Genomic DNA, 8,173 nt, shown 5'->3' on the forward strand with positions numbered 1-8,173 from the left:
AGGTGCAAGCGAAACGTTGCTTCACTTTGGTGGGCCATCTATCAAGAGGTCAAGGGAGGGAAAGGTTGGAGATGGATCATGTGAAGGTGAGAACCCATTGACCCTGTCCCCTGCTCTCTCCAATCACTTCATTGGCACACAAAATGTGAGTTCTAGTCAAACTCTTGCTGTTAATACTATCCTGCCCATCCCACTCAGTTGCATAAGATTGGGTCAGTGATGATTCTACGTACAGCATTCAGCTAGTAGTTTAACTGACATACTTGTGAGCCAAAACAAATGAAGGTAGATAAACACATCTGCAGCCACTGAATCAGATGAGGCAGACAAAAGCTGGAAAAAGACTGCCAATTTCTTGTTGTTGCCAAAGCAAAAAAAAAGGAAGGCAAAGGAGGAACTTGGCAAACAAAAGGCCAAAACCAAAGCAAACAAAAATTGAGCTGACAGTTCAGCAGGAACAATCACTATTTAATCAGTAGAGCAAAATATTCCTAATAGTATTGCAGGAAGGGAGGTAGATAAGCCTAAACAAGAAAGGTGGCCAAACATCCAGGCCAGACAGTAGGGGATTAATTCCTCTAATAGTCAGCTCTACATCACTCAGTTTAAAAACATCAAAGTGGTTTAAATACTTATTGATATCTCAGTTCCTAAAGAACTCTGGATTTGAAAACACTCCATGTACACAGTGTAATTCACAGCTTTATTAATCCACTCATGTTAAGGCCAGGACAGGTCACAGTCTAAACGTTCAAAAACTTACAAGTGCAAAAAATTGTAATATTCTGTCCTTGCTCAAGTTTGACAATTTCTTCTTGAAGATGCAGAACTAGAAATTGCTAACTGGCTAGAGTGGATAGATGCGTTTTGGATGCTGTTACAGGAGCTGGTAATCAGTGATTTAGTTTAGCTGGCAATCTGCACAGGGAGCCTCCAGCAGAAGAGGTCTTTGTCATTTTCATCCTTCAGTTTCCATTCAACCACCACCTTAATCTGGGAAAAGGGGAAACAAAAGGTCAAAGATTTTTAATACCATGGCCACATTAATTCATGAAAGTTAATCACATATACATTTCTCAATGCTAGTTCATTATATAAAGTTAGGTATGTTATGAAGTGGCAATTCGTAATACTTTACAAGTTGGGTTGTCACCGCTATTCAAGTCATTAGTTCATAGAATCAAAGAATCCCTACAATGCAGAAGGAGGCCATTCAGTCCATCGAGCCTGCACCAAGAACAATCCCACCCAGGCCCTATCCCCATAACCCCACGTATTTACCCTGCTAATCCCCCCTGACACTAAGGGGCAATTTAGCATGGCCAATCAACCTAACCTGCATATCTTTGGACTGTGGGAGGAAATACATGCAGACATGGGAAGAATGTTTGTGTGGGGGTTGCACAGTCACTTGAAGCCAGAATTGAACCTGGGTCCTGGGCACTGAGGTAGCAGTGCTAACATTGTGCCACTGTTTACCTATGTCTAGCAATAACGATATTTGATCTGTCGTGTCCAAATTGCAAATTCCATTACTTGCTTTGCAAATCCCACGTTCCTGAACCTGAACTGGCACTTGGACTTTAAATTTTGGTTTTGTTGGACTAGTGGACTGGAAAGACACCTATCAATCCCACTTTGGTGGATGGAACATTTTCCAAATGACCAGCTACAGAAAATTCGAGCAATCCCAACACTAACTTAACAAATGGAAGAACAAGAACCATTGGATCAAATGAAGAGGACCAGTGGAGAGCAGACAGCCAGGAGGTATCAAAGTCTATCACAGCCTGCAGGTATCCACCACGCTGTACAGGGGAGTTCAACTAATATGTGAAAGAACTTTAGGTCACTTTTCCATTTTGATGAAGCATTCCCAGAGTTTTCCCAGATGATAGGATTACATCCTTACAAAGTTCCTGGGAAAGAAAAAGAGCAGCCGAAGAAACGCAGAAGTCTGGATACCCTCATATGGAAATCAAGGCTGCTCATAGAATCCCTACAGTGCAGGAGGCAGCCATTTGGCCCATCGAGCCTGCACCGACCACAATCCTACCCAGGCCCCGTTCCCATTTTCCTGCTAATCCCCCTGATACTATAGGGCAATTTAACATGGCTAATCAAACTAACCTGCATATCTTTGGACTGTGGGAGGAAACCGGAGCACCCAGAGGAAACCCACGCAGACACAGGGAGAATGTGCAAACTCTGCACAGTCACCCAAGGCCAGAATTGAACCTGGGTCCCTGACGCGGAGGCAGCAGTGCTAACCACTGTGCCACCCCCATACCTCATCACATTTCATACAAGTTCCTCAATTGATAACATATCAAAGCATATGGTAAAAAATAATTAAACCAATAAAGTTATGTAGAATAGTGCCACCATTAAAATTGCATCAAGGTTGCATCAAGACTGCAGTGTTCAAAATTCACAACTCCTCAGATACTGAGGCTGACCATACCCACATGCAGCACCAGAAAAACACATTCAAACTTGGGCTGATAAACTTCGCAGCACAAAGAAGCATTTAGATGTGCACTCGTGAAGCCAAAGCATGCAAAGCTATGGGCCATGTGCTGGAAAATGGGATCAGAATGGTTAAGTGGTTTGTCTTTGATCAATGTAGACACAAAGGCTGAAGGGCCTTTTTCTGTGCTGCTTACCACTGACAGATGCAAGGCAATGATCATATCCAGCAAGAGAGAATCTAACCATCTCTGCTGGACATTGTGTCATTACCAACATTGAATTTGGTTCCTTCACTGTCACTGGGTCAAAATCCTGGAACACCTTTGCTCATAGCACAGAGAGTACTTACACATGGACTATAGCAGTTCAAGTAGGCAGCTAACAACCATCTTCTCAAGGCCAATTAGGGATAAGGAAATAAATACTGCCCTTGCCAGATCCATTCAATCCACCAATGAATAAAAAGAAAGTGGACTTCTGAAGCTTCTGATATTCTACTGCACCTGTAGGTATTGATGAGCTCAGAAAGTGCAGCTCTCTTTCACACTAGTCTGTTGGAAGGACTATCCAATCAGAGTCAGTTGTAGCATCAGTGTATTTTTGCAGTTTCTGTCCAGCACAAGTGTCCAAATGAAAGATAGAGCAAATTAAATGTGCATCACTAACATGGAAGTGCTGTCAAGAGTCAGTGAAACAGTTGTTCATGGGATGCTCAAAAAGCACTGCTTTGTTTAGTTCAGCTAGATAGTAGACTTCTGAATCAAACATCCCACAGTTAACTGAAAATAAATTCCTATTGTGCACAGAAGGACAGATACCTGACAAAACTCTATTCATTACATGACACTCTTTGTGGATAGGCTCCAGTGATGCATCACGCTGCACTAAATAAAAGCAAATTACTGTGGATGCTGGAATCTGAAACCAAAAGAGAAAATGCTGGAAAATCTCAGATCAGGCCGCATCGGTAAGGAGATAAAGAGCTGATGTTTCGAGTCCAGATGACCCTTTGTCACCACGCTGCACTCTTTCTTTGTAACCAACTGGCATGAAATTTGTTTAAATACAAATGCAGGCTGCATAGAATGGGTGCAAATAACCTGCATATGAGACAATGTTTTAGTTCAATTCTATTGTTTCATGAGGGCACTTACTGATGGGTATTCACTTTTAACTGGCAAGGAATTGATGTAGTGGTAGATCTGATTATTCCGGATGGGGCATCGAATCCCAGATTTACAGCCATCAGCATTAGGAATAGAAAAAGGAATTGGAACTCCACCCAGGATCCCATGAACTGCAGCCACACTTGTTTGACTTGATGTTTCTGAATAAAAAGAAAAGTTGCAAGAGTTAGATCTCATTAAACACAGATTGTTATCTTAAAAAAAGAATCATAGGCAAAGAACAGACACAGGGCCACAACTATAATCCAATTCTCTGCCACTTGAAAGCCAGGCAGAGAGATAACAGGAAAAGTATCACTCGGACCGTTTATTGTATTTAGCATTTTTAAGCAGCGATATGAACCCCAAAAAGCAATATTTAAAAAGTCTATTGCACTACTTAGCTTTTTTTTTAAAAACCAGTATATTAATCCCCCAAAAAACTTGCTCAAGCACTAAGACAAAGACAAGGTGGAGATTGAAGCTCCTTCCATGTCACCTATAGCTTCTTGTACTCAATATACACCAGCAACCGAGATTTAGTGATTCTGCCTCGAGTCAGATGAGCACATCCATTCAAACTGGTGTTATTGAATTTAAGTGCAGAACTTCTCAGACTGACTGCTTTTTCCCCTGATAATCACCGTTTTCCCAGTTCCCATACTGTCCCTCATATCTCTACTGGATTCATATGATTGCATTAGTTATATTTTCCGATCCATTTTGGGTCTCATTCCATTTTGCACTCAACATTTATCTTAGGTGCTCAGTAGGTTAAATAACTGCTCCATTCCAAAATAATTTCAAATTTAACATTTAACAACTCATTTAATGTATGGAAGACATTGTAAGGTGCTTCAATAATGAACAATATTAATCACATTTGAAGAATTTTCAAAGTTCTTTCATGGGATGTGGGCACCATTGGGAAGGCTGGTTGCCCAATGTAATCACCCTTGAAACAAATGGCTTGTGAGGCCATTGCAGAGAATAGTTAAGAGTCAACCACATTGCTATGGGTCCAGAGTTGCACGTAGGCCAGACAAGGCAAGGATGGTAGATTTCCTTCCCTATAGGCCAAAACCCCAGATGAGTTTTTCCAACAGATGACAATTTCATGGTCATCATCACTGAGTTGAGCTTTAATAATAGGGCAGCACAATGGTTAGCACTGCTGCCTCAGTGCCAGTGACCAGGGTTCGATTCCTTGAGTGACTGTGTGTGGAGTTTGCACATTCTTCCTGTCTACGTTGGTTTCCTCTCACAGTCCAAAGATGTGTAGGTTAGGTGGATTAGCCATGGTTATTGGGTGGGAGTAGAGCATGCTCTTCTGGAGAGTCGGTGCAAACATGACACCCGAATGGCCTCTTTCTGCACATTAGGGTTTATATGGTTCTATTATTCCAGATTTATCACGAGTTGTCATGGACATTAGTCTGGGCCTTTGGATTACTAGTCTGGTATTATCACCACACCATCCACTGTTTTCACCATAATAATACAAATCTACAGAACAATTGAGCAGACCTCGATGTGTCACTAAGTAGAAATCACTGCGAGAAACTACAAAGGGTCATAAATGAAGTCCAGTCCATCACTCAAACCAGCCTCCCATCCATTGACAGTCTACACTTCCCTCTACCTTGGAAAAGCAGCCAGCATAATCAAGGACCCCACGCAACCCGGGCATTCTCTCTTTCACCGTCTTCCATCAGGAAAAAGATACAAAAGTCTGAGATCACATACAAACCGACTCAAAAACAGCTTCTTCCCGGCTGCAATCAGACTTTTGAATGGACCTACCTCGCATTAAGTTGATCTTTCTCTCCACCCTAGCTATGACTGTAACACTACACTCTGCACTCTCTCCTTTCCTTATGTACGGTATGCTTTGTCTGTATAGCGTGCAAGAAACAATACTTTTCACTGTATACTAATACACGTGACAACAATAAATCAAATCACACATAACCCCTCAATGGTAGAAAGGATGACAACATTAAATGAATATAACTTGCTGTTTAATGTTTTGATATTTGCTGTTTAATGTTTGACATTTGTTAAGTCAGCAGATATACACTCAGCTTTGTATAGACTTTCAAGAGTGCACTTTTATTAAAAACAGAATTGCCAAAAAAAAACCACTCAGAGAAACGTGTTCTTTCCCTATTTTGCATTTTTGAAATACTTACTGCTGGTAAAGGTGACATTCACTGCATAGGACTGTCCTTTGCGAAGTACACATGGAAGAGTGTGACAGGGGGTGATATCCACTATTAGAATTTTTCCAGCTGTAGATCCTGTAATATAAAGGCCAATGTTACAGGACTTGACAAATTGTACAGTTGTAATGAAACTTGGCGTGGCAACAGTATGAAGTACAGAAACTAGTTCAGGTGGCTTTGATTTATTAGACCATTTCTAGAAACAGCTAGAACACTGATCTCCTCAAACCAACATGCCCCCTCCCCACCTGCCACAAATCAGCTGCAGACATTGTCTATATGAAGCCACTTGAAGCACTGAAAAAAGGAGGTTTTAGACAAGGACTCCTTCACACAGATACTTCTATAAGTTCTCCACAAATGGAGTAAAGACAAGAAATAGCTGTAGTTTTCCACCTTCTTTTAGGAATCCACTTGAGTAGCGTTATTGGATATTGCTTACAGGACCATATGACTCACCAAAGTTAGTCACATTTCTGCTAACAGAAAGAGCGAATAGGAAATACCCCTCACAATGTTATACATCTCAATTGAAACTCCATTCAGTTTCCTCTGGTCCAAAGAAAATAAGCCCAGACTGTCCAAATCTTTCCTCTTAGCTAAAATTACCCATTCCTACTAATATGTTCACAAGTTTCCTTTCTAGTGCAAACACATCCTTCCAACAGTACCGGGACCAACAGGGTTTGACGATAAAACTTGCTTGCTCTTGAACTCTCAAAATATAAAAGGAAAATGTCCTCTTTGACCACTTGTCCCATTACCTTCAGGAATCTGTAGACATATACACCTCTAAAATTAAATCTGTGATAAAAAAAACTGACGCAGCCTAGACTCAGGTACAGTATTTCCATTCTAGGACTCCAAAGATGTGTGGGATAGGTTGATTGGCTATGCTAAATTGACCCTAGTTTCAGGGAAAAAGCAGAGTAAATATCTGAGGTTATAGGGATAGGGTGGGATTGTTGTAGTGTAGGCTTGATGGGCCAAATGGGATCCTTCTGTACTGTAGAGATCCTATGACATCCTGATTGTCAAATAAAGCTCAAACTCTTCCTTTTATAGACTTGACTTCCGAAGCAGTCTTGCACAATTTCCTTATACATTATCGGAAAAGCAGCCAATATAATCAAGGACCTGGACATACTCCCTTCCATCTTCTTCTGTCAGGAAGAGAACACATACCAATCAACTCAAGAACAGCTTCTTTCCCTGCAGTTATCAAACTTTTGAATGGACCTATCTTAAGTTACGAGGTGGAGATGCCAGCACTGAACTGGGATGGGTTTTGATTTTTCCCAACACTCAGACTATGACTGTAACACTACACCTTCTCCTTTCTTTCTCCCCTATGTACTCTATGAACGATGTTTTGTCTGTATAGCACGCTTTTCATTGTATCCTAATACATGTGACAATAAATCAAATCAAGGGATACCTCGAACTCAGTGTAGTACTTTCACTCTAGGACATCCCGATTTTTCTTCAAAAAGTTCTAACTCTTCCCTTTATAGACTTGAAGGGTTCGAATATCTGGATAACATTTATAAAATACAATTCATCCTGGGTCTTTCCACTCACCACAGTCACGAAACTTCACGGGGTCGGCCCCACAAAGAGCTCCCAGAGCCAGGAGAGTTACTACCAGCCGACACACAGTCTCCATCCTGAGCAAGTGGAAGCCTCGCACCGAGGAAAAGGTGCGAAGAGAGATCAGCGCCGGCTTAAAAGGAGCCGGTGGCAGCTCACATTGCCCCAATTCTCCGCCCCAGGGGGTGGGGACTCACCAAACTCCACCCTCCATCAAGCAGAGGGCGGGACAGAAGGGGAGTTTTGAGTTAATGGCGGCCTAACCGAGCGGCCGGGGGACATCCCCATCCGCCGCCATTTTGTGTCCATCACGACGCGATGATGGCGGCGCCCCTCATAATGGCCTCAAAACACCTTGTGAGGGGAAAATTGACTACAAAATCGGAACAGATAACATTTATACATTATAGTCAGTGACAACAATAAATAAATCCCCTCAATTTAAACATGGTTTTCCTCATGAAGATGCTCCGAGCCGACGTTCTCCCTGACTAACAGACGTCCACCCGCCATTGTGATTGACAGGCGAGCCGCCCAATCAGCTTGCTCATACCTCGTGAGCATCCAATCGCTGCCGCCCTTTGCTTTGTGACGTACGTCCACCTCAGCCAATGGACGAGTCGAGGAGGCGGGACCAGGTCGCGGTTCTGACGGACGTGTTCCGTGTCCAATCCTTTGAGGGGGCCGGCCTGGCTCCGGACCAATGGGAAAGCGGTCAGG

The 8,173-nt window shown here is 42.4% G+C and overlaps 1 protein-coding gene across 1 annotated transcript; it reads right to left on the reverse strand.

Moving 5' to 3' along the window:
• Positions 1-689: 689 nt before the first annotated feature.
• LOC144507290 (NPC intracellular cholesterol transporter 2-like) lies at positions 690-7,973 on the reverse strand. The gene is made up of 4 exons (XM_078234345.1): positions 7,445-7,973; positions 5,831-5,938; positions 3,627-3,799; positions 690-993 (listed from the first exon to the last, which is right to left on the reverse strand). Exons 1-4 carry the CDS (start codon positions 7,527-7,529, stop codon positions 907-909), a joined length of 453 nt encoding a protein of 150 aa, XP_078090471.1. The 5' UTR covers positions 7,530-7,973; the 3' UTR covers positions 690-906.
• Positions 7,974-8,173: the final 200 nt, after the last annotated feature.

This window comes from Mustelus asterias, chromosome 18, assembly GCF_964213995.1.
Source record: "Mustelus asterias chromosome 18, sMusAst1.hap1.1, whole genome shotgun sequence".
Lineage (NCBI taxonomy): Eukaryota > Metazoa > Chordata > Chondrichthyes > Carcharhiniformes > Triakidae > Mustelus > Mustelus asterias.